Here is a 25,441-nt window from a genome sequence, read left to right as displayed (position 1 = left end):
TGTAACTTTTACAAAGTGAGATCATCAGACTCTCAGTTTATTCTCATCTTACAAGAGAGCTAATGCAATGTTATGAAGAATTTGTAAGCCATTGGATCTCATACACCAATAATAATTTTATTCTAAAACAGAGCAATAATAAATTTGACAAGCAAATCAGTTTTTCAGCAGTGCTTTTTATGGTTCACTTTCCATCTTGCAATGATTTAAAAAAAAAAAAGAAAAGACATATCTGTATCCCTTTTGACTTCTGGAAGATTTCCTGGGTCTGCCAGGTTAGCATTTGACCTGCTTTATTTGTAGAGAAGTATATAACCATTTTGTCTTTCTCTTTCCGAAAGATTTCCTTGCAAGTCCTAGATGCAGTTGTTTGCTATAATTGTCTGCCGTCAGAGAACCTCCCAGTATTTATCATCACTTTGTGCCGTACCATCAATGTGAAGGAGCTCTGTGAGCCATGCTGGAAGGTCAGAACTTTCTTGTAGTTTTCTTTTTTTAACTTCACTGTTTTGACCTCATAGATAAAGTGTCAGAGGTGCCTGTGGACATCTGCCATAAATTTCAGTTTGGTTTTAAGAGTAAATTAAAAATCGTTTCAAGTATTAAGAAATTAGCACATTATTAGTGTAAGTCCTCATGTCCGTAGAATTTACCCATAGTTTCCTCTCAGCTGATGTGACAGGCTTCTGTTGTTGCATGGAAATGGCTGGACACATTTACTTACCATAAGCGGTCATGATCGGCCAGCTAACTGCATATTTAGGCTAATAAATGTTTTAACAATCGGATATTTAAGTGTTCTCTTTGAATTTGCAGCTTATGCGCAACCTTTTGGGAACTCATTTGGGACACAGTGCCATCTACAACATGTGCAGGATCATGGAAGACCGGTAAAGAGCAAAACCCAAGGAATTCCCTAGAGGTCCCATTGAGATAGATAGGTAGTCACTGACCTCAGTAGAACAAGCTGAAGGTTCTGGTGCTTAGAAGTGATTTCCCTTCCTACTTATACTGCTGCAGTGCTGATTTTTTGGCTTTTCTGAATTTGATTTTCCTTTGCTTAAAGCTGCACTAAATGATTTTCTGCTTTTAATGTTTGTAAATTGCGGTGCAAGGCTCTGATGTATAACAGTTGGGAATTACTGTTGTGACAGTGTATATTCCTTTTGACTCTTGTGCGCTAAAATAACTGTAGCATGGTCTAAGACTTTCCTTCCATCTGTTCTTAGAGCTTACATGGCAGATGCAGCGCTGCTGAGAGGAGCTGTGTTCTTTGTTGGGATGGCTCTGTGGGGTGCTCATCGCCTTAACTCACTCAAGAATTCCCCAACTTCAGTGCTGCCTTCGTTCCTCAAGGTAGGATGGGATGCTGAAGGAACTTTTTAATCAGGTATACATCTGGACCTTTACAAATCTAGAACAAAAATGTGGTCCCCTACACGAAAGGGATCTTTGTGTACCTGAAAGATGAGAGACAGCAACTTGGTATGGGGTGAAGCATGGGGAAGCAATAAAACAACAGAGGATTTAACTTGGAAACTGAGGCCTCCTTCTGGAATATCTTTGTTGGCCAGAAAAGCGAAGTCTGAATTCTTTTTATCAAATATCTACATTGTGGGTACTTTAGGTTAAAAAATAAAAACAAAGCAAAAACTTTCACTCCTTCCAGTGTGTGGTACAAAAAGTGAAAGGTGGTATCTTCAGGGACAGCCGCAGAGCTCTCTTAAAATTTTCTCATCCACGTGCATCAAGCAGGAATTACTAGCTTTAACCTCCTGTGTCTGCTCTTAAGATGGGGCTGTATTTGACACTGATCTACAGCTCCTTGCAAGAGTGCATAACTGCACTTTATAAAATGGTTCTTTGCTTTGCTCTTTGTGTGTATAGACTTGAATATATTTATCTCAGACTTTCAGGCTAAGTTCCTAACGAGTAAGGCATGTTTCATTTTAATTTAAGAGGATTACTGATCACTGGTTTCCACTTGTTAACTGGCTGAAATGCTTTGTATTCCAGGCCATGACATGTCCCAATGCAGTTGTATCTTATGAAATAGTTCTGTCCATAACACGTCTAATAAAGAAGTATGGGAAGGAGCTGCAAGCTGTAACGTGGGATATCCTTTTGGACATCATGGAGCGATTACTGCAGCAGCTGCAGGTAAGTGTTGGGCTTATCTTGATGGGCTTTCAATCAAAAGAGCTTGCCATAAGCGTTTTTGCAAATTGATTTCCTGTTTGTACACTCTAGTGAACTTTGAAGCTGAATGAAGGTTTAGCCCAATTCTCAATACTGTGCTTCTCAACTGAGTTTTCTGTTTGTATTTAAAAGTTAGCCCTTTCTGGTAAGGTAGAAGTCTTTTAGGAATGTTTTTGTTTCTGTTTCAGAGTCTGGAGAGCCAAGAGCTTAAGTCCATTGTACATGATCTTTTGACTACAGTAGAAGAACTCTGTGACCAGAATGAATTCCATGGCTCTGAAGAGAGGTTTTTTGAGCTGGTGGAAAGATGTGCTGATCAGAGACCAGTAAGAATTTCTCTGTTATCGTCTTCCTTTATTGCCAGTTGAAACTGTTTTGTTACTCAGGAGAGTTGACAGTTGGGAGTCCTAAAATAGCAAGTGGTCAGAAAATCACAGCAAGGACTTTTATAAGCCTTGTTCTTGGGGTGGGGAGAAATGGATATATTGTATTTGCTTATAACTAAAAAAAGTTCTTGATCTTTCCGTGAAAGGAATCTTCTGTATTAAACTTGATAACATACAGAGCTCAATCCATTCATCCTGCCAAAGATGGCTGGATTCACAACCTGCAGATGTTAATGGAGAGATTCTTCAGGTATGAAATCATAACTTTGTGAATACAAAGCACTTTCAAATGTTTCTTACCACCTTTTCACGTTAGATAATTTTGCTTTCTGAAATTCTAATGTTAGTAAATGACTTCTAAGAAGTATGGTAGTTTCAGAGCACAATACGTTAAAGGATTTTGTTTAACAGAAGAAAAACTTTCCACTGAGTTATTTATGCTTCCTTATTTTTTTCTCTTTATTTCCATTGGATTCCAATTAGCTTAGGCAGTTATGTGTTCCACTCCACAGCACTCTGTGGTTCTGACACCAAACAAGACTTTCCTGTTAAGCATCAGGATTGTATATGGTTATCCAGTGTTAAAGTAATATCTGTTTTTGATTTGCTACTCCTAAAAGTATTCTTGTGCTTTAAAATATCAACATATAGCAGTAACAAACTTCTGCCTGAGCTGTGAAATGCTGCCAAAGAGCAACTCTTCCTCAGTGCCATATGTTTGGTTTTAAATTTGCTCACCAGAGCACTTGTTTTTCTAACATGTGCTTCCTAGTTTGGATTGTAAATGGGAAAACTGCAGTTACAGGTCTCCAGAAATAGTTAAAAGCTGAAATGGGATTCCCTTTTCCAGTTGTTCTTGAATCTGATTTTGTATGTAGAGACATTAACTGAAGGCTCAGCTGACCTCTTAACAGTTATTGTTCTAACTCTTACAAAGTTTCTTAGTTTACTTTAGTTTTACTTTCCTTTTCTCCTCTACCCCTTTGCCTAAATATCAGGAACTTTATTTTATTCATCTTGAATTTACTCTTCCCATTTCAGGAACGAAAGTCGTAGTGCTGTTCGTATTAAAGTTCTGGATGTCTTGTCCTTTGTCCTGAGTATTAACAGACAGTTCTATGAGGTGTGTGTTTATCTGTTTCTGATGATCACACGCGAGATCTTAAGTGGGTGGGAAAGGCTTTGGTGAGGCATGTTTTATGGTGTGCTTCAGGCTGTCTCTGCCACTGAAGAATGCACAGAACTGTGCTTGAACTGTTGCACACAACAGACAAGTTTCTTTAGGATACTTGTAGGGGGACTTTTAATTGTCCTGGTTGGGTACAGATATATGCAACTTGCAGTGGGAGCTGCTGTGTTTTGAGGGCATGCCTCGTCGCATATTTGCTTCCCTGTTTTAAGGTCATTAATTCCATATACACTTTGTTTTGGAAGAAAGAGAAGTCAATGTGAGAGATGCAGAGTTTATTTTAAAGCTTTGTAAAATGATGACGTCCGGACATAGTCTGACATGAGCAGGTGGACTTGTCTTGGTGCTTCCAGTTTAATTGCAATCTAGGATGGAAGCTGTCTGACAGGAGTTACGGAAGAGCTCTGGGGATGTCTTCAGCTCCTTGGAATGTACCCAGAGTGTCAGAGGACAGGAAGAGGCAGAGGTTCTTCTTGGATTCCTTCAAGATTTGTGAAAACATGATGCTGTTGCATGTTTCCTCTCTCTTTCAAAAAACCCAAGCCCTAGAAATCCCTTGTCAACAGTTTATTTGAGCCTGGGCTATCAAGTGTGTAGGATAGGCAAAAACCAAAGCATTGAATCCAAATTCAACAAAAGTCATAAATATTTGGAGGGGTGGCATACAGAATTACTTAATTGGGTGGAAGAAGAAAGGTCAAGGAACCAAACAGTTGAGGAGTAAGCCTGATATCGGAATATCAGTGTTCTTTTGTTTGTAATTATTTGTCTCTCTAACATGCTGATTGAACAACTGACAGCAAAATGTCAAGGCTTATTAAGGTCTGTCCTCTTGCAGGAAGAGCTGATAAACTTGGTTGTGATCTCTCAGCTGGCTCACATTCCAGAGGATAAAGACCATCAAGTCCGAAAACTGGCCACTCAGCTACTCGTAGACCTGGCTGAAGGCTGCAACACACATCACTTTAACAGCTTGCTTGATATCATAGAAAAGGTGAGGCAGAGTTTGGTCAACTGTCAGTAGCATCACCACATCTTTTGCCAGATCCTCTTACTGTGACTGAGGAGCCTACCAGTCGCATGGCTCAGCGGGATGCTGTAAAACTGCAGGCTCTTGGGGGATGCAAGTCTGACACGCAGAGTGGAAGGGAGCTTTGCAAACCCTATCAGTGCAGATCCGAGCTACCTGACAGGGCTTGCAGAATTTCAGCAAGGATGACTTGCTGTAGTCTTTCCTGACCTTCCAGGATGGAAATAAAGAAAAGATGTGTTGCAGATTTAAATCATGTATTGCTTTTCTTTTAAAAAGGTGGCTGCACATTCTCTCTCATCTCCTTCTGAACTGGAAGAGAGGGACTTGCTATCGTATTCAGCTTCTTTGGAGGATGTCAAGACAGCAGTTCTCGGACTTCTGATAATTCTTCAGGTAATTGCTGCAAAGCACTAAACGCGTCATCTTCAGAATAGTCTTCTGCTGGACTTTGCTTTTTAGATAACCATTCTTCCACTATTAAATATTCCCACTTTTGTTTTATCCATTTAAAATATTAACTCTTGTTTTGGCCATTCCTTTTGCTTTTGGGTGCTGTATGAACATTTGCTAAATGTTTTGTTTTCTTAATTTCCGTTGTACAATGAATAGGAGCACATTTTCATGTGTGGAGGGCAGATGTGTACATAAACTAGCAGAAAGGGAGTGGTTCATAACCTTGAATAGATCCACTGCGTTTGGGTAGTGTGTCCTGAGATATGGTTAAGCAGTTGTGAAGAGATGGTTGTTCCAGCCAGTGCCCTTCTGGAGCCAGGCAGAGTTGCTCTGGAGTCTTTGCAGAGGTTCTGTCCAGAGCCATCTGTTCGTCTTGCTTTCAGGAGCAAGTTTTTGCGGTGTTTTTCTTGACTTCTCAGTGTAGATACACATTTCTGAATAACAACTGTCACTCTGCCTTTTGGTGTTTCTGTTCCTCTGTAGACAAAACTCTACAGCTTACCCTCCAGCCACGCAATGCGGGTGTACGAGATGCTGATTCACCATGTCCAACGCCATTATATATATGCGTACAGCCTTGCTGTTGCTAGCAGCATCAGATTGCAGGTATGAGCAGTAAGCTATGCTTTCAGGTCGAAAGCTGCATGCTGTCTTTGGGATTCTTGTGTGGCAGGTGGGGAACATGTGCTCTAGAGCTTGTCAGAAATAGAATTAAATGTTTCCTGGCTAATAGGAGTATGTATATGTACTGTAACACCAGAAGTGATGCCTCCTACAGAGCTAGCCACAGCATTTATGAAAAATCCGTTTGTACTTGCAAAAGTGTCACATGGGGAGGTGGGAGACTATTCCACTGGCTTGGGTTTTGAGTGATTACACTGTCTTCTCTAATACAGGTATTTGATTTCCTGCTGATGCTTCGAGCTGACTCCCTCCACCGTCTTGGCCTTTCCAACAAGGATGGAGCAGTGAGGTTCAGCCCTTACTGTCTATGTGATTTTGTGTAGGTTTCTCATTGCATTAAGCAAAAGCTGTTTTCCAAACTGTTTGGTATTTTTGCACAAGCTTAATGGTCCATCAGTAGCAATCTGCAGTTTTTCTACATCTTCCAAATCCTCATGAATCAGCTGCTAGACAAGTCTATAGTTACCGTTTAGGATGGTCTCAACTAATAACTTATTGATGAATTGTTCTTACAAACCACTTACCTACAGAGCTCTCAATCTCAGATGTGGAATTTCTGTTCCTGCCTGAAACCAGTTTTCACACTGAGGTTTGATTCAATGATTTGTACAAATCTGGCTATTTTTAATTTTATAGCTTGGTCTGAAGTTGCTTGTGTAACACACCCCAAAAGATATCCTTCTAAATTTGCAAAGGGCCTGGGTAGAAAAATCCTTAACCTGACCGGACTGACTCATTGCTGTCTGTCTACTGGGCAATCCTGTGTTTTTTAATTGAAAATGCAATGTATATTGTTGTTTGGTCATTAGACTGGCTACCAAATAGGGTAGCACTATAGGTCACATGAATAGGCTGTTCTCATCTTGATTTTACATTACATGTATCTTTCTCCCTTTCCATGTTGTAGAGAAGTGGAGAAGAGGGCTTCTGAGAAGAAGCCTACTGGTACGCTCTCTCCACCTTCAGGAAGTCCCAGTGTGCCTTCCCAGAACGCCACCGTTCGCATAGGGCATCTGCCATACTCAATGGTCTTTGGCGTCCTTCTCCAGTGTTTGAAGCAAGTATGTCCACTCTTAATGACAGTTGTCATCTTCATGTGAAATATGTCAACTTAAAACAGCTGGCTAGAGAATGCTATCCCAGAGTATCTAAATAGCATCTGAAAAGCAATAAGTAAATCCTCCTTCTTGGGCAGAATCTGTGTGTAATTGTGCAGCTTTACAACCACCAGTGGGAGCACTGGTTCAACTCTTCAGAAGCTAAGCAAAGCTTTCATTGTACTCTGCTTCACAACAGACAAGGGCAAAAAGTGTGTTTGCTAGACAATGATCAGATAAGTCATCCTGCTTCTGAAAGGGCATTTGGAACTAAAAGAAACCCTCCTACTGCAAGTTTTTGAAGTATTTTGAAAGTTGATAGATGCTTCAGTTGCTAATAAACTGTAAATATAAATTGTTCATTAGTGTTGTATTGGACATAGTTATGTACTGAGGGGTTGTCTTGCTCTGGAAGTTAACTTGTGCTAGGAGAATTGAATTCTGGCTCTGCCTTTTTGAGCTCAGTCAGATCTGCATACAAGTTGTGTTACGGTTTGCAGTGCCAATACTGCATCTAGAGCTGGATGACAGACAGGAAGTCGCTTGTGACAGCTCAGTGACACTTTTTATGTAGCCACCATGACAAGACATACATCTGCCTAGGAAGCGGCACGCTGTCTGAAACTTCATTGGTCTTACCTTCAAACTGAATTGAAATTGTACAAGTATTTTCCACCTTAACTTTTTCTTTCTTTCCAGGAGACAGACTGGAAGGTGTTGAAGTTGGTCCTCAACAAATTACCTGAATCCCTCCGTTACAAAGTGCTATTTTTAACCTCTCCTTGTAACATAGACCTTCTGGCCTCTGCACTGAGCTACATGGTAAAGTTTAATCACCGGATCCTTAGTTTGCTTGAGACGTGGTTGTTTTTTTGTGGGGGAAGGGGTTGATTTTTTATTTTGTTTTTCATTCTAATATTGTGAAGATTAGCATGCTGCCTGTCAATCCCCACACACCTTCCCTTTTTGTGAGGGTTGTTTTAGGTACAGAAGTAGGTAATAATGCGTGTTCTTTTTCCATGTATGTATGTATACATGTGAAAAGGGAGCTATGGGCAGTGCCTGTCTACTGCCTTTTAGAGAGTATTTTCAGTGTGAGGTGTTCTAACTTGCTGTGTGGTGTATCAGCTCACAGACAAAAAGACTACTGACAGGCTCCATGGTACCCCAGAAGGCTTTTCTCGCACTGATTTGCATCTGGCTGTAGTTCCAGTACTGACGGCATTAATATCTTACCATAATTATCTGGACAAAGCTAAACAGGTATGGGGAAAGTAGGAGGAGGGGGTGAGGCCTGAGCCTGCATAGTAGAGCATTTTCTCATACTAGCTGATTCGGAGAGTTAAGTGCAGGGTAACACTGCCCTTTTCTGTTATAAAAAGCTGCATTTGCTGTATTTGGGGTGGGGTCAGAGGTGAAAAAATACTTTGCTAACTTTGTGCAGCAGTAACTGTCCGGTCAGTTGGATTCACTGTTCTCCGTCCACACCTGTGTCCCGCCTCGCAGGTCACTGAGTGACTTTACCGTCTGCTGGAAGACCCTGATAAACATAAAAATTCTATTTAATCAGAAATGTAAACAATAATTTCTAAAATGTACTTGATTAAAGTCCCATCTTAAGATTTTGGCATAGAATACATACAACATCATTTAGGGTTCTGTGTTAGTGCATTTTGGATAAGAATTCATGCACATCATACAGACCTTGCAGTAGCGATACCTTGCAAGCCATTCTGAAATGCTGACTGAAGGCAGGAGATGGTACATCAGAGGTTTTCTCTTTTCCTGTATTATGATTTTTTTTTTCTTTTTTACTCTCCTAGCGTGAAATAGTGTATTGCCTGGAACATGGTCTTATTTATCGCTGTGCAAACCAGTGCGTTGTGGCACTCTCTGTCTGTAGTGTTGAGATGCCCGACATCATCATAAAGGCACTTCCTGTCCTAATAGTCAAATTAACCCACATTTCTGCTACAGCCAACATGGCGATCCCTCTCTTAGAATTTCTTTCAAGTAAGTTGTAATGTTCTTCTACTTTTGATATTCTATAGTTGTAAATGTATTCTTTGCACTGAATATGGGTATTTTGATTGTGTTAGTTAAATGGAATGCATTGTAGGGGTTTCTTGTTTGTTGGTGATGCCCTTGCACCATCCTCAAGATATAAATGTTTGATCACCTATTGTTTGTTAGTTTTTTCTATGTAAAGCACTTGCACACCCTGAAGAAAGAGACATGCTTTGTGTAGTGCAGCCATACAGTGATGGGAAATATAAACTGTTTTCTCCACCTTGCTGCTTATAACTTAAATAGCATGAAATTACACAACGATGTTAACTTCCATGTCGGCTGATGACTTAGAAGAAACAAAACAATTCAAATTAAACTGAATTGTGATATTGAATAGTTCATGTTCAGACCTCACCTGTGTTGGTTTTCTTCTTGAACTGTTCTAGCTCTGGCAAGGCTGCCTCACCTCTACAGGAACTTTGCAGCAGAGCAGTATGCCAGTGTGTTCGCCATCTCCCTACCATACACAAACCCTTCCAAGTAAGTTCATAGCAAATGTATTGCTTCTTCATCTGTAAAATTAAGAGAATGAGAAATTCTTTTCTTTTTTAGTACTTGGCTCAGTTATTTATGGGATATTGCTCATTCTGGTATCTCCAGGGTTTTTTCTGAAAAAGGGACATACGTTGGACAAAAGATCTGCTTTTCTTGAACAGAACTTTTGTGGGTCTTTTCTTTATACGCAGTAGGTAAAGGAACAGTTCTGCTTCTCAGATTGAAAAGTCCTTCTGTCAGTTTTACAATGGCATCATAATGCAGCATTAAACTCTGTGGACATCATTCTGCTGTTTTAGGTTTAACCAGTACATTGTTTGCCTGGCCCATCACGTGATAGCTATGTGGTTCATTCGATGTCGCCTTCCTTTCCGAAAGGACTTTGTCCCCTATATTACAAAGGTAATGGAAACTACTGAATCAAACAGTACATCATAAACATGATGACTTAAAAACTGATTTGAGAAATTTAAGGTTCTGTTTGAAGCTAGAAAAATTATAGAATCATAGAATAGTTTGGGTGGGAAGGGACCTTTAAAAGTCACCTAGTCCAAACCCCCTTCAGGGAGCAGGGACATCTTCCACTAGATCAGGTTGCTCAGAGCCCCGTCCAACTTGACCTGGAATGTTTCCAAGGATGGGGCATCTACCGCTTCTCCGGGCAACCTGTGCCAGCGTTTCACCACCCTCATTGTGAAAAATTTCTCCTTATATCCAGTCTACATCTGCCCTCTTTTAGTGTAAAGCCATTACCCCTTGTCTTATTGCTACAGGCCATGCTAAAAAGTCTGTCCCCAGCTTTCTTATAAGCACCCTTTAAGCACTGGCAGCTGCAGTAGGGTCTCCCTGGAGTCTTCTCTTCTCCAGGCTGAACACCTCCAGCTCCCTTAGCCTGTCCTCAGAGGAATTGTTTCTTGTCAGTATCTTTCTCAAAACTGACTGTGAGTCCCTGTGCTGCGGCCCATGGTTACAGTCTTTCAGCTGCACGTCCTAGGCATTCAAACTGTTACCTGTTTGTCTCAATTGGCAGGGTTTGCGCTCTAATGTCCTCCTTTCCTTTGACGACACACCTGAGAAGGATAGCTTCAGGGCTCGCAGTACAAGCCTGAATGAGAGGCCAAAAAGGTAAATTGTATTTGCCTCCAACACAAGCTTGTGTTGGACACAACAGAGTCTTGTGTTCCCTGTTCTAGTGCTCACACCCTTCCCTGTGTTTTTCTGAAGGAGGCTGGGTCTAGTTATCCAAAATCTGACAGTGCATTTAAGCAAGCAAAGTAAACCTCTTTAGGTCAGGGGATTGGTAAAAGACAAACTTAGGTTGGTAAGAAGCTGGAATCAAACCAAGCTGACAGTCTCGTAGTACATACGAGGGCATCACTGGCTGTTCTCGTAAGCCTTGGCAATAAGATGTGGGGCTTTTAGTTGTTAATTTTTGAAAATAGGCAGTTCTTTCAGATTGGTGTGTGTCAGTACAACGCTACTAGAAGTAATAGAGAAAGGTAATACTAAAAGTAATAGAATACCATGTTCATATTGATAGTGTTAACTCCTTTTGATAATTGATCTGTAATGACTACTTAAATGATTGCTAGAGAAATTGTTGTGATTAGCAACCTGTATAAATTGAGAGAGCCAATGCTGTGTTTTTCCATAGTGTTACCTATCAAGTCAGTGTAGAATGGGTGGCAGACGGCTGCCTTCTGTGTATCTGGATGGCCTGATGCTTTCTTTGAATTTTGAAGCCATTATGTGAGTTTTAAGCAAAGCCTAACATGTTTAGAAGTCAGAACATATCTTGCCAACAGTCTTTCAAAGTAACGTTTGCTGGATAGGGAAATATTCCTTGGAAGGCATTCAGGGCTTCCCTAATGTCCTGCAGGGCTTACCTAAATTGGTTCACTTAACTTGCTTCAACGTTAATGTGCAGTAAGCATACAGTGGTATTTGAACCCTGGGGAAAGTGCCTCTACTTTAACTGCAAGGCTCAATGAGTATCTTGCAATGAAGAAACACCATCCCTGCCCTAATGCTATAGCTGTAAACCCTGTTGTGTTTTTCATCTCTCCCATCTCCTCCTCTTTCATTCAGCAACTTGGAAGAGAAGCCTTTTGACACTCGTCTCTCAAATTAGAATTTCAACTACTCTTTTTTTTTCTTTTTTTTTTTTTTCAAAAACCTGTTAAATTCTACCAGGTTGGAATACTACTGTATCTAAAGGCTTTTGCTAATGCTGCTGGATCACTTTCCACAGAAATCTCTGCTAAGGAGTGTGGGTTGTACTTGGGCAGCGACCCAAAACACCAGAATGGCAGGATGCCACAGCCTCTGAGTCCCTCTGAGCTTGGATTCTGGCCAAATGAGAGAGAAAATAGCTTCAAGCAGATATCTGTTTCCTTGCTTGAGAAGCTTGTGTGCTTCATTTGCACTCCTTAAGCCCAAAGGATAAGCATTTCTGTGTCCTAGCTGAGGTGCCGAGTGTTCCAAGAAATCTAGATCCCAGTGGTTCCCAAGGTTGCTGAATGGCATGATGTTGGTGTAGGTGATTCTCTCAGATTATGTGCTTGTGCTCTCTGCAGTCACATCTCCATTTGTGGCCAAAAATGATCTGTCAGAAGTTGTTGTGAGGAGAAGGACAAATAGACACCTGGAGGCATCAGAATTTATCTGAAATGCAATGATTCACTGAATGGAGGATAGCAAATAAATCATGTTTAGAAAGAACCAGAAGGGTTAAATCAGTATCTGCATTTTATATATGGGGATGGGAACTGCTGGCTCAACTGTTATGTCCAAATTAGTACCGAGCCAGGCATGCATCTCAGCTGTGACTAATTAAAGTGCCTCTTAGATGTTAATTGCTGTCATCTCCCACATGTGGTTGGCACCCAACTGTGTAACGGCTTGCCTTCCTTTCTGTTCCAGTTGAAAGTCAAGTGGGTTACCTTGAGCCACCTGAAATAAGATAGCTTCTTTGACAGAAAAGCATCCCACAGTCAGCAACAGCCAAGAGGATGTTTGTCTTCTTGCCCTTCCATCCGTGCCGTGTCTGAAGGATCAGTCTCGTTCCGATGGGCTGAGTCTCCCCCAGTGTCTCAAGAGCTGAGCTCAGGGCACCTCTGACTGGCCCTGGGTGTTTTTGTGATTCAGGGTAGAAGCTCAGATTTGGGCACAGAGGTAGAGATGGCCGACTCGTTCCTAGCTCTCTTAGAAAAATGTGTTGCTGCTTGGTATTAGTAAAGCATTTTGGTATCTGGTCTCTGTGGAAGTAGTCAGGTTTTCAGCTGTGCTGAAGTGGTGACTTGGGGCAACACAAGAGGTGGCTGAATTGTATAAAACTTCTCGGGATCGAGAAATTTGTGCCAAATCAGCATTCAGGGGCTCTTGCCTTTGTTTAACAGCGCAGTATTCCAACTATCATTTCAATCAGTTTTTTGTTTTAACTTGTACTAATTTCATTTGTTTTGGAGCGCATTTAAAATCTTGTTTTCAAAATGTGGTTTGTCTTTTTAATGCTTTCAGCTCTGCTTGTTTGTACATTTTAATTTTTGTTTTCCTTTTTTGGCATTTGTTTTATTTTACATCACCCTCCGGGATCCCCCAATATTGACCCTGTGACCTGTGACCTTTCAACCTACATCCCTACAATGATTTCCTCCCTTCCTGTGACCTCTTTTGGGGCTTGGTGCTTCTCCACCTAGTAGTTTAAGACTAGCCAAAAATGCAAAGCAAGGCTTGAATAACTCTCCTCCAGTGAAAGAGCTGAAAGAATCCTCTGCAGTTGATGCCTTCCGATCCCGCAGCATCAGTGTGTCTGAACATGTGGTCCGCAGGTAGAGGCACTTTAAGTGGGGAAAATCCAAGAGCCGCTCAGCACTTGGAAGTTTTACTGCAAGGGTGGGTGGAAGCAGGGTGGATGTGCATGTGGGATGCTTGCATGACTTTTCTCCGCAATCAAAAACAGGCCTTAGCCACAGTCAAAGGTTTTGGGAAAGTATCATGGATATCCCATGGCTTCCCAACGCCAGCTGTTGGGTTGTCACAACACACCCTATGTCGTGTATGGTTACTTTGCTCTATTCTCTGGTGCTTTAGCAACAAAAAAATTCTGTTTTCAAAGTACAGATGGTGAAGGGGGGGAAACAAACAAACAAAAACACCAAAAAAAAAAAACCCACACACAAAAAAAGAAAAAGGTTGCATTCTGTGCAAGTGAGAGTCCTGGTTAAAACTGACTAAACCTTCAGCCTTCTAAGCAGTGACTTGCCCCAGGAGAGGCTTTTGATACTCTGCAAACTTATGTACATGCCCTCCTCACATAGTTCTGGCCTCAGTTTAGGATTTGTTTTTTGAGGCAAAGGGAACTGACGGAAGTATTCTGGTCTAAAGCATGATGCCTTGAAAACCTTAATTGGTCTTTGTGTAGAGAAGTGAAATGTATGCTCAGCCCATATGACGCTGTTGCTTTCATGACTAAAGAAAGCAAGTTTTGATTGCAGACGTTGATTTGCTCACATGAAAGATGAAACAATTTATGCTAGTTTTTAAACCATATTTCTGGATCACTTCCCTTGAGTGTTAAACTGCTGTCTATTACGCGTTGGTTTAAAATTTGAACCTGAAGGTTTGTGCCTTAATCTGTAAGGATTGCTGTCAGTGGAACTTTATTTTCTGTGTTTTTGTTTTTGACAATAACTATACGGTATTTGGGGGAAAGACGCTGAAGTGACTGATTTGTGAATCAATTCTGGCACTTCATTCTCAGATATCCCCATTAATCTGTTGGGTGATTTTCTTCACTTGTATTTATTTGTAGATGGAAGCAACTAAAAGTGCAGATAATTGCCCTTAATGATGCCAAAGAAGTTGCCACATCATAAAAAATTTAGCTGTACATCAGCTTACTTTCTATTACGATGGCATAAGGAGTCGTCTTTATAAAATATTGTAATCTAGCCTGTTACTGCAGTTGTTTTAAATTGCGTTGCTAACTTGGGTGATTTGAAGGCAGAGTTGCTTTCTATTTTTGTGCCAATTTCCTGTTCAGAGTGCAATTTTTTTCTCTTTCAAGTTAAATTAGGTTTTACATAGCTATTGAATTTGGAGGGAAAAAATCAATATGCAAAAGGGATGCAACAGAGAAAAAACCAAACCACAGGGTTGTAAAGTTAAGTCTAGAGTGCCCCAATGTATGGCTCATGGGCAACATGTTGCCTGGGAAACTGCAGGTCACGGGACGCTTGCCCTCGCTATAGATTAGCGAACTCAAAGCATGGTGCTGCCACTCGCTATTTGCTTGGTGCACTTGCCCATGGGCCACCAACATCAGAGAGCACTGGCCTGGCCAAGTCAGCTGACAAACATTTAAATGTTTCTCAGTCTGACAACATTAGGCTGATCCAAAAATATTTTTATTATGTCCTGGGTTTAATGTCTGGCCACCTCTCTGGTCTGGCACATGCATGTATTGCAGGTGGTTCTGCAATCACACTGTCTTTTGGGTGACAGGGACAAGCATTTTGCAATGTGATCTGTCAGTTGGAAACATTCTCTTCTAGTCGGATACAAACATCCATCACTAGTTCAAGCCTGGGTTCTGCAGATGAAAATTCAATGGCTCAGGCTGACGACAACTTAAAAAATCTCCACCTGGAACTCACTGAGACCTGTCTGGATATGATGGCTCGATACGTCTTTTCAAACTTCACTGCAGTGCCTAAGAGGTAGGGGTCAGTCGGTGACCATGGGAGAGATGTTTTTGTTTGAGGTGCATATTTCACTTTATTAGGGGAAAATTACCGTGACACATTTGAGATTCTGGCAGACCCAGGCTCTGAAGCCATTCCTCACAGATAAAATCTGGCATGGCTAAATATGAAGTTAGATGAGAGGTGTCCACTGGAGCCAACCAGCCTTTGCCTCAGCCTTGAACTGTCCAGAAGGAGATGCCTTGAAGGCATGCTGTCTGTGAGCAGTGCTCTGCTCCATGCCCCTGCTGGGTGATCACAGTCTTTGCTACAGAAAACTGGCTTCAAATGGAGGGCATTTACTTTTCTTGCTGGGCCTTACCAGGAGGACACACATAGCACAGACAAGGCTCATTCCCTTCTGCTCTGTGATGTGTATTGGGGACTGAACTAGACTACTCTGTAATGTTTGTCCAGTAGTAGTACTACTATCAGTTGATACTAAATTCAGCTCATCCCTTATCCTGATGGATAATGTGTATGTTGAGAACCAGGGGGTATGTTAAAAATGCTGCATAAAGAAGGAAAGCGGGCAGTACCTCCTACATAGTTAGATGAAATGAGCCACCTGTGGAGGCTCTGTGCTCTGCAGTCTGAGCTGGGTTCATCACAAATGTGTTTCTAGGTCTCCTGTGGGTGAGTTTCTGTTGGCTGGAGGAAGGACAAAGACATGGCTGGTGGGTAACAAGCTAGTGACCATCACTACGAGCGTTGGAACAGGGACAAGGTCCCTGCTTGGCCTAGACTCTGGAGAGCTCCAAAGCAGCACAGAATCAAGGTAATTTTTGCTCCTATTTCCAGAAAATTCCACCTAACAAAGTCACTTAAACCACTGTTAACAGCACATCTTTTTAGGTTTTCCTCTTACCAGAAGGTAGGAGGTCTTATTTGTCCAGCATCACTGATTCCTCTCTCAATATCATCAATATCTTCTTTTTCCACAGCTCAGACCCTGTTTTGCAAGTGAGACAAACTAAGGAAGCTCCAGCAAAACTGGAATCTCAAGCTGGGCAGCAGGTTTGCAGAAGCTCTCGCAACAGAGTCCGATCCATGTCTGGTAAATTCCTATCCTGGAGTCCTACTGCCATTTCTGGGTCCATGTTGCAAGCTTAAGTGTCCAAGCACCTACTGAAGAGACCTATATCTAAACTAATTTGAGAATCTGGATCTGTCTGGTATTCAATAGTGGGCAGGTAGCAGCAGCTGATGGCCTCAGGAGTGGTGGTGCTCCTCCTGCTTGCCTCTCCTTGCAGGAAAGCGTTGGTGATTGCTTAAGTGGTGAGCACTTGCAGTTGAGAATCACCTATGTTTATCTAACTGTGTGGCTTCTAAGAAACACATGGAAGGTAAAGTTCTCTTAGGTCCCCAGTATTGTGTGTGGAGCTGCTAGAGGAGCTTAAAAGACTTCTGAGATACTTTTAGTGCTAACTGAACATGGCTCTCCGTTCTGTTTTGTGTCTGTCTTGCTAGGTGGTCATGCCTTACGTGTTGGTGCCTTAGACAGCTCAGCCTCCCATTTCCCTGGTGGCTCGGCTTCCCAAGGGACACAGGGTCCTCCTGCTCCTGCATCTCGATCAGAGAAGACTAATCCTGCTCCACAGACACCTCTGCAGAAAGAAAAAGCAAACTTAGCTGCATATGTCCCGCTGCTGACCCAGGGATGGGCAGAAATCCTAGTGCGCAGACCCACAGGTATCTTTACCCGAGTGTGGAATGAGCTCTTTTGACTTGCTAAGAAACTGGATCCTGAATGTAGAAGAAAAATCCATATTTAGTTGCAAATGGATCTCTTTATTGCTTACTGCCTCTTGAAACTAATACATCTGTTACTTGATTCTTCGAAATCACTCTTTAGTGTTTTAAATCTACAAAAGACCTGTGAAAAGATTGAAGCAAGGACTTAAATGTGTATATTGAGTACTGTTACAGAAATAGACCCAGATAATATCAACCCTACTTTGCATTTCCCATTTTTACATTGCTCTGTGGTCTTTCTTGAAAATCTGTGCTGTGTTTTAGCTTCCCATGTTTGATTCGAGAGCAATGAGGCTCATGGCTAGAGCAGCTGCATAGTTGTATCTGCTGTTAGGGAAGGAGTAATGACATGTTCAAAGTCAAAATTCTTGAATACTGGTATGTTACACAGCACTAACAGGGAATTGTCTATTTCAGCTGAAAGTTGCTTCATGAGAAAATAAGTGACCTGGTATCATTAATTAAAATGCCTGAGTGCTTTGGATGCCTTTTGGAAATCTGCTGTAGTAAAGAGTTACCAAGGGTGTTTTTTTAAGAGCTTGGGGTGAAGTACAGAGCACTGGCCGCTACTTACTGAAAATAGAAGATTAATCAAGTGATTCTGCCAGATGTCAGGAGAACTGAGAACTTGGTCCTTTTGATTTTTACTTACAAAATCGAAAACTTTTTTCGATGTGAGTTGTAAACTTTCTGGAGTTACAAGTACTTAATACTCTTCCCTTATTTTCTCTTACCAGGTAACACAAGCTGGCTAATGAGTCTGGAGAACCCTCTCAGTCCATTTTCTTCAGATATTAACAATATGCCCCTGCAAGAACTCTCCAATGCACTCATGGCTGCAGAGCGTTTTAAAGAACACCGAGAAACGGCTCTATATAAATCCCTCTCTGTCCCTTCCTCCACCTTGGCCACTGGGACAGCCAAACCATCACTTCTCCAACGTTCCAACACAGGTGAGAGATGTCAAGCCAGTAGCGTGTCCTGCATAGCTATCACTAGCCTGTTTAAAGTCTGTTGAAGTTGCTGCAGATCTTCTAGAACAGTAAAGTTAGTAGCATGAGGAATAACGTAGCAATGAGAAGGGAAGTCAGTTCTTGTCCCTAGAAGTTTTCAATAAAAAAAATGCCTTTCCTTCTTGCTTCTGATGTTTCATCAGAAAAATGCCTCTCTTTCTTAAAGAGAAGGAAGAGAGGAGTAATGGAGCTTCTTTGGAGGAGTAATGTGTTTCATGCTAATTGTCTCCCAAATGAAAATGAACAAAGGCATGGTTCTTTTCCCTCTTCCACTTGTTTGGGGCTGATCTGGGCATCCCACATGTGGATGGATCTTCCCATGCAGCGTTTCCATTTCCATTTGTCTTCAGCATGGGAGTTTGTGTTGGGCACTAAGAGCACTAGGGTCCTGGGAGAACGGCCAGTTAGGAACCTTGCCAGTCATGGTCAGTTAGTTGTCACTGTCTCTTGCAACATGAGATAGCAGAATGCAAATCCTGTTGGCTGCGGGTTTGTCACCTCTTGGAAGGACTGCTTAGCCCTCAGACTGATGCAGTTGAATCCCTTGAGTTTGGCTGTATTTTAAGATAATGGCCAGGGCTTTTCACTGTATTTACTTTGGTGCTAGTTGACTTCTGAAAGAGCTGTTAATGTTGGGAGGTTAGTGTTTACTGACAGCTGAAGTTTTTAAAGCGTTATGTCATCCCTGCTCAGAGCTCTTATCAACAAAATCGAGGCTCTCGGCACTGCTAGCACTATCAAAACTGAGCAATGGTAACAGCAGACAAGGCTTTTCTGGGGAGGTGGCATCAATGGTATGGATAGTTTGGAGATCTGGTAAAAATGCTAGTTTTCAGGTTTGTTTTAGGCACGGCAGGATATGATTTTAGGATTTCAGAATGTGTAAACACAAAATTAGACTCAAAATTAAATTATCACCTTTTAAAAAAATTTAAATTCTTATCCATGAACACTTTTATTGACTCCTACGAATTTGTGGTATATAGGTGCTAAGTGATTAGTTGGAAGAAGCATGCACCTGAATGCCACTCCTGTGGCAGTCTGAGAAAATAATTTTGGCCACATTCTTATTAACACAACTTTGACAGTAGACTTGCCAGACTTGGCTGGTGAGTGAAGGTTTTGGAGAAGTTTTGCTGTCAGGCTGTCATATGCATGTTGTTCTTCCTCTTTAGAGGTTAAAACTGTGCGAGTCTTTGTCTATGTTTCTACTCTTCAGGCTCTTCTGTGGGTTTAAAAATGATCTTTTGCCAAAAGTGTGTAGCTTAGGAAAAGCTCAGACTGGTTTCCTGTGTGTGCTAGGCTATCACTAAGGATTTTCTGTTTCTGAAACTCATAAAGCTGTATTCTTCAAAGAGAGCAGTTCGAGTCTGCATTGTTTGAATGTGTTTATGCCTCCTTATTCATGTTGAGACCTTGTACCCTTGAAGTATCCCTTTGGCATTTAGTGAGCTTATCCCAGCTTGTTCTTTCCTTTGTTTTTTATTTATTTATTTATTTTAAAATAGGCTCTTGGTTACATTTTAAACTCTGTGCTTTTTAATTTATTTTTTTTTCCATATAGTCTCTCCTTCCTTTTGATGTAGCTGCTCACTTGATTTCCCTTTGCAGTGGCCTCTTTCTCTTCCATGTACCAGTCCAGTTGTCAAGGGAAGTTGCACAGGAGCATATCCTGGGCAGGTATATTTATATCTCTTTAAGGAAAAAAAAAAAAAAAGTATTGCCATAGAAGAACACCTCTGATTCATAGAAAATGTATCCCTCATACTTCATTTTCCCTTTCCATGTCTCCTGTCTGTACCCAGTCTCATTACTCTCAACAAATGGGATCTTGACTAGCATGAAGAAGTCCAAGCCAGATCCAACATTTGCAAGTGCAGACAATGTCTTAAAGCAGCTTTTGTTTTAGCTGGGGTGGATTGTGAGTCATGAGGCACAGTGTTACATGACCTGTCCAAATGTCTGAGTGGCTTGATTACCTGCATTATTTATTTTTAGCTTCATTTTACAATTGGCTTTGTATTCTGCTGAATGTAAAAGCTCCCACTTCTGAGAACAGCGTAGTATGCTACAGGACAACCTATCCTGAAATGAAGTCCCATGCTACTCAGCCCACAGGGATCTGTCAGAATTGGACACAGAAAAGATAAAAGGAGCTGATATATATCTCAGATATATATAAAAGTTTGACGTTACAACAGATGCTCGTCAAAAGGTTTTTTTAAATAAAAAAAAGAAATAGATTTCAGGGGAAAACCTGCTAAATTCTGGCTTTTTGGAGGCTCTATAGTAGTGTAAAATCCTTCTTCACTTCAGTAAAATTGACTTTGTAATTAAATGAAGTGGAGATCAAATTGTGTACCTTATGAGCACAACACCTGCATTGCTTTGATAGTCTGCAATGCTTTGTGATTTTAATTAGAGGGTTGAAATGTCATTCTGCCTTCTTTTCTTCACTGGAAAATTCTCTGTAGAGCAGCAGGGCATTCTTAACTGCTGGTTGTTGTTGACATAGCCCTCTTAAAGCAACACAAAGATGCTGCAGTAAAATATTTTTCTGTACTTCTCTCTGCTCATATTATTCTTTTCCCACCTAAAGAATAATTAGTGAGTGCTTGACTGACTTACACTACTGCCAAGATTCCTGGTATTTTTAAGAGCTAGGGAAGCTTGGAAACACTGGATATATGCAGGTGTGCTCTGGCTTGGACAGCTAACCAGATCAGCACGTTGTTTGGGGGTTTTTTGGTTTGGTTTGATTATTTTTTTTTTAAAGAAGGTTATGTGTGTGCAATGCTAACTCTTAATTGCTTCTTTGAAATAACTTTGGTCCCGTGAGCTGAAATCAATCCAGGAAAAGCTGCTTTAGTGATTTTTTTTTTCCCTCTCTCTTTTTTTTAAATTTTGCTAATTTTATTTGGTTTTTGTGTGTGCTATTTTATTTTTTGTATTTTACGTTGGAAAACAAATCTTGGCCTTTCAGATTGGTCTTCCAGTCCCTTGTGTGCGTAATGGGAAGCCTCCTGTTCTCCAGCCTTTTCCTCAGGACAAAAAAGCAAGGCCAAGAGGAGCCTTTGGTCAGGGCTCATCCCTGTAGTCAGGGTCACTGCCTGGAGTAGAGACAAGGTTAAGTGCTGTGATAACCTCCTCCACCGTAGGCAGGGCTTCCAAGGAGCTTTCTTGTCAGTGTGGTTTCATTAACCATTTGTCTGATCAGATGCCACATGCAGGTTTCCCAGTATTGCTGCAGTGCATGTATTACTCTTGTTCTCTTGTCCTTTCATACGTCTAGGGCTGAATTGTTTTGCTTCTACTGAGACATACTGGAAAACTGCCAAACTGCAAGTAAACGGCTCCTAGTAAAATTTCTTATCTCCTTCTAGGCCAGTAGAAGGAGATTTGCAAAGCACAGGAGCTTTGCATTTCAATACAAGAAAAACTTACTTTTTTGCACACGTGCATAGAACTGATGTCTTCATTGCCTGGATAATGATGAGCTTTTAATGCTAGTCTTGTACTTTCTTACATCTCTGTAGTTCCTGTCTGTCCTGATACCTGAGCATTGATGTACAAGGTCCCATTTCCTCATTCTGTCCCCTGCTTGTTCGTCAGTAACAATTGGAAACAACTGCACTTTGACCAAAGCAGACGCAGCCCTTTGCTGCGAGGATAAGGTGATCAGTTATTCTATACAAAAGGGGAACCAGGAGCAAATCTGACATGACAAGAAATCAAAGAACCAGAGCAGTCATTCAATGTGGCCTTCCACTGAAATCCCGTAGGGAAAAGGCTGGTACTTCAGAGGAGAGGATGGGGGCCTGCCGGTCGGTGCCTCTCTACAGACTTCAGTGCTTCTGCCTTGTGTCTCGATAGAGTCAGCGGTGGTGCTGGAGGAAGGGAGCCCGTCAGAAACGGAGCTAAAGGAAACCGAGTCCCCAGCTGAGTCTCCAGAGAGTGAGGACATTGAGACTTCATGTTCTGAACAGGTCCTGAGCGAGGAAAGGTTTGGTAAACCCCAGGAGTCTTACAGCAGGGTAAGAAGAAACAGGTTAACCAGTTCTGTCCTGTATCCCCGTCTTTAGACACACGGGAGAGTTGTCTGTGCTCAGATGAGTCCCTCTTGGCACCCTCTGTATGAACTGACTAGTGATACCAAAATGCACACGCAGTCATGATTGGGAGTTTGGATGGCTTGTGAGGGACTGCATGCAGAGCAGCAGCAGTAAATACGTGTTTTATGTTGGGTCCTCAATCTGCGTTGCTTTGTACTCGGCACCTTTCTGCTCACCTTTCACTGGAAGTGTCAGCTTTTATTTTGCGTATCAGGAAAACTGTTCATCTTTGTTTCTCCCTCTTTAAGTCCTCCTCAACCTCCAGCCAAGAAGAAAAGTCTCTGAAGTCCGAAGACCTGGTGGAGGGTGGAATTCCCATCGGGAGAGTCCTGCCATCAGAGGATGGCCGAACGCTGGAGGAGCTTTCCTTCCAGCCATCTCAGCCACTCAGCAAGTCGAGTTCTTCCCCCGAGCTACAGACACTGCAGGAGGTCCTCAAAGATGCAAATGGCAGAGAAGTAACAAGGAGGCTGAGCACAGAAGTGAAATCAAAATCCCAGTCTGGGAACCTGGAAGGGGAAGGACTGGGCAGTTGGCTGGGCAAGGCGGAGGACGCCAGAATGACTGGGTCAGGCGGGTTGGATGGCACCGGTCCTGTCACCTCGCCTCGCTCCCCCTCTGGGCACCGGCCCCGAGGATACACCATCTCTGACTCGGCACCCTCAAGGAGAGGAAAAAGGATTGAGAGAGATGCCTTCAAGAGCAGAACAGCAGCCTCCAATGCTGAGAAAGTACCCGGAATAAACCCAAGGTGGGTGGAGTGCCTTATCTGAAGCTAGAAATGGTGAGCTCGGAATTGCTACAGCCATAGCTGGAGTCATTTGAAGCGGTTTGCTGGTTTTGTGGGATCTACAAAACAGTATCTGATTAAAAAGAAAGATTAATTACCTGAAATATAATGTGCAAAATATTAAGGAGGAGGAAAAGAAGGGGTTATAATAGTTGCTTTTTGAACTTTAGATATTGGTAGTTTCCCAAAACTGCATTATGAGAAAAAGCTCATCTTATTGAGGACAGGTAAAATGCAAATGTCTGTAGTATAATTTATCTGCTAGCCTAGAAATATCCTGCATAGCTGTGAGGCAGAAGCGCATTCCTACTCCGTTCTGTGTAAAGATTGCCTTTTGAACAGGGAATTTGTGCAGCTGCCGCTGTTTGACATAGCCACTGTTTCTTATGACAGGGGTCTATTACAAACTGCAGGTAGTCCAGGCACCTAAAGTGTCTCTAGAGGATGAGTAATACCCTGTTAGCAATTTAATTGCTCCTTTTTTTTTTCTGCACATAATGTTCCTACATTCAACAGATCAAAATTGACTTAATTTTTATGGTAACAGGACTTTTTTTTCCCCTCTCTCCCTTAGCTTTGTGTTTTTACAGTTGTACCACTCCCCATTCTTTGGTGATGAAAACAACAAGCCCCTCCTGCTGCCAAATGAGGTAGGGATTTTTTTTTTTTTAAATAAATTTTTGTAGTTAATTTTCTAAATTTTTTTTTTTTTTTTGCTTTTTTTGAATGTAAATGATAGTAATGAATGTCCAGCTCAGATGGTGTAATTGTACTGGTGGCTCCCGCTTTATGGCTCTGGATTGAATTTGAGATATTGGGAGATTTTGCTGGTGCTGTTACAGAATCCCAGCCAGAAGGCAGGATGATTTGTGGAGTTTGGGGTTTTGCTGGTAGGAGGAGTGCAGGATGAAAACTGAGCATTAGGTGATATTCGCAGAACGTCACTAGACAAACTTGTCGGCCCCCCATATAACTGGGAGTGGCCAAGAAGCTTTCTGTGGTCATATGAGAAATTAATCATAAACTTCCTGGAGAAGTAGTGCTGGAACGGGGTTCTTGTGAGCTGAGCACCACAGACCTCCTGGTGATACTTTCTGCTCACTTTTGGTTTGTGGTGAGGCAGTGGAGAACCTGGGTGACATGAGGTGCTGCCTTGTGCTAAAAATGTTCTTCAGAGCAAGAGAGATGATAATTTTTCATGCGTGGAGCTTAAATGAAGATATGTAATTTGTCATGGCAAGTGCATCTAACCCATGCAGTTTGCCAGATTAATCTCATCTGAAGTATAAAACCAAGAAAGTGTGGTGACAGATGCTGTATGGCACTGCTCTGTACCTCGGACTGATGATGCACTGTGCCCTTGGAGAACAGACTAGGGCAGCATTCATCAAGGAAGACACTAGTGAAGGTCAGGAATCTGCTTACATTGTGCTGCCTTTGTCCTGAAGGGCTTTTAGGGAGAGCGGTGGGTGTGTGGAGATAAGTGTTTAAAGATGTGACCAATGTTTTGATTGTAGACGTTCGAAAGATCGGTGCAGCTCCTGGATCAAATTCCTTCTTACGACACACACAAGATTGCAGTGCTTTACGTTGGAGAAGGCCAGGTGAGTTGTGTGCAGATGCATTAATCCTTTAATGGTTATATCTCAACAGAAGGCCAGGCAGTACTACTCCAGCTGTGAGACTTGTCCTGCTCCTGCAGTAGCCTTGCTTTTCCTTAGTGTCTACGCTAAAAAGTAGTGCCTGCGTGAAGCCCTTCTGGGAAGATAGTAAGCTCATTGCTCATGCTGATTGAGTGCTCTTAGGATTTATTGTGGGACTCCCATGTTCTTATTTCCTAGAGCAACAACGAAATCGCAATTCTGTCAAATGAACATGGATCCTATCGCTATACGGAGTTCCTGACTGGATTAGGGAAGCTCATTGAGCTCAAAGACTGTCAGCCAGATAAGATTTACCTTGGTGGCCTGGACGTGTGTGGGGAGGACGGACAGTTTACCTACTGTTGGCACGATGACATTATGCAAGGTGAGGTGGCTTCAGAAGTTGGAAGTGGAAGGATGTTTTCTTCTCATCTTAAGACTGACCTGCTTTCTACAAACTGTTTCCTTTCCAGGGATGTAGTAGAGATGACTTGGGGCTCTATTCTCCTCCCATTCTCTCTCTGGTATCTCTGCAAGCCATATGTTAAAGTCTGGGAGAGGTGCATACCTGCCTTATTTAAGAAAAAAAAAAAATCACACCAGTTACTTTTAAAATCGTCTGCTCTATTAAAGGTTTATACGGTTTGGTGTAGAGGTCTGTAGAATAAGCTCCTTGTTCTTGAGCTGCTACGAAGGCTGTTAATTGAGGGTAGTATGTGCATGTCAAAACTCTGCTTAATAGTTTCTCTGAAGAACAGTATTGAAAGCAGGAGGGTTG

At 41.9% G+C, this 25,441-nt stretch overlaps 1 protein-coding gene across 1 annotated transcript in view; it reads left to right on the top strand.

The window, feature by feature from the left end:
* The window catches only part of TSC2 (TSC complex subunit 2), a gene marked incomplete at both ends in the record, with an annotated part of 32,030 nt that overhangs the window by 3,745 nt on the left and 2,844 nt on the right, over positions 1 to 25,441 (top strand). Inside the window, 30 exons of the mRNA XM_082006738.1 lie at positions 342 to 467; positions 817 to 890; positions 1,230 to 1,356; positions 2,017 to 2,160; positions 2,388 to 2,525; positions 2,732 to 2,835; positions 3,627 to 3,708; positions 4,613 to 4,768; positions 5,084 to 5,200; positions 5,744 to 5,866; positions 6,157 to 6,263; positions 6,852 to 7,005; positions 7,741 to 7,863; positions 8,170 to 8,304; positions 8,865 to 9,054; positions 9,498 to 9,591; positions 9,906 to 10,008; positions 10,637 to 10,731; positions 13,308 to 13,436; positions 15,162 to 15,326; positions 15,976 to 16,128; positions 16,295 to 16,407; positions 16,821 to 17,042; positions 17,843 to 18,058; positions 19,730 to 19,798; positions 21,992 to 22,152; positions 22,479 to 22,981; positions 23,595 to 23,670; positions 24,538 to 24,624; positions 24,862 to 25,048. Of these exons, the coding sequence (XP_081862864.1) occupies positions 342 to 467; positions 817 to 890; positions 1,230 to 1,356; positions 2,017 to 2,160; positions 2,388 to 2,525; positions 2,732 to 2,835; positions 3,627 to 3,708; positions 4,613 to 4,768; positions 5,084 to 5,200; positions 5,744 to 5,866; positions 6,157 to 6,263; positions 6,852 to 7,005; positions 7,741 to 7,863; positions 8,170 to 8,304; positions 8,865 to 9,054; positions 9,498 to 9,591; positions 9,906 to 10,008; positions 10,637 to 10,731; positions 13,308 to 13,436; positions 15,162 to 15,326; positions 15,976 to 16,128; positions 16,295 to 16,407; positions 16,821 to 17,042; positions 17,843 to 18,058; positions 19,730 to 19,798; positions 21,992 to 22,152; positions 22,479 to 22,981; positions 23,595 to 23,670; positions 24,538 to 24,624; positions 24,862 to 25,048 (4,273 nt within the window). The remainder of the gene's footprint in view (positions 1 to 341; positions 468 to 816; positions 891 to 1,229; positions 1,357 to 2,016; positions 2,161 to 2,387; positions 2,526 to 2,731; positions 2,836 to 3,626; positions 3,709 to 4,612; positions 4,769 to 5,083; positions 5,201 to 5,743; positions 5,867 to 6,156; positions 6,264 to 6,851; positions 7,006 to 7,740; positions 7,864 to 8,169; positions 8,305 to 8,864; positions 9,055 to 9,497; positions 9,592 to 9,905; positions 10,009 to 10,636; positions 10,732 to 13,307; positions 13,437 to 15,161; positions 15,327 to 15,975; positions 16,129 to 16,294; positions 16,408 to 16,820; positions 17,043 to 17,842; positions 18,059 to 19,729; positions 19,799 to 21,991; positions 22,153 to 22,478; positions 22,982 to 23,594; positions 23,671 to 24,537; positions 24,625 to 24,861; positions 25,049 to 25,441) is intronic.

The sequence above is a fragment of the Phaethon aethereus genome (assembly GCF_964289735.1).
Source record: "Phaethon aethereus genome assembly, chromosome: 15".
NCBI lineage: Eukaryota > Metazoa > Chordata > Aves > Phaethontiformes > Phaethontidae > Phaethon > Phaethon aethereus.
This window is presented reverse-complemented; position numbering and strand designations above follow the sequence as displayed.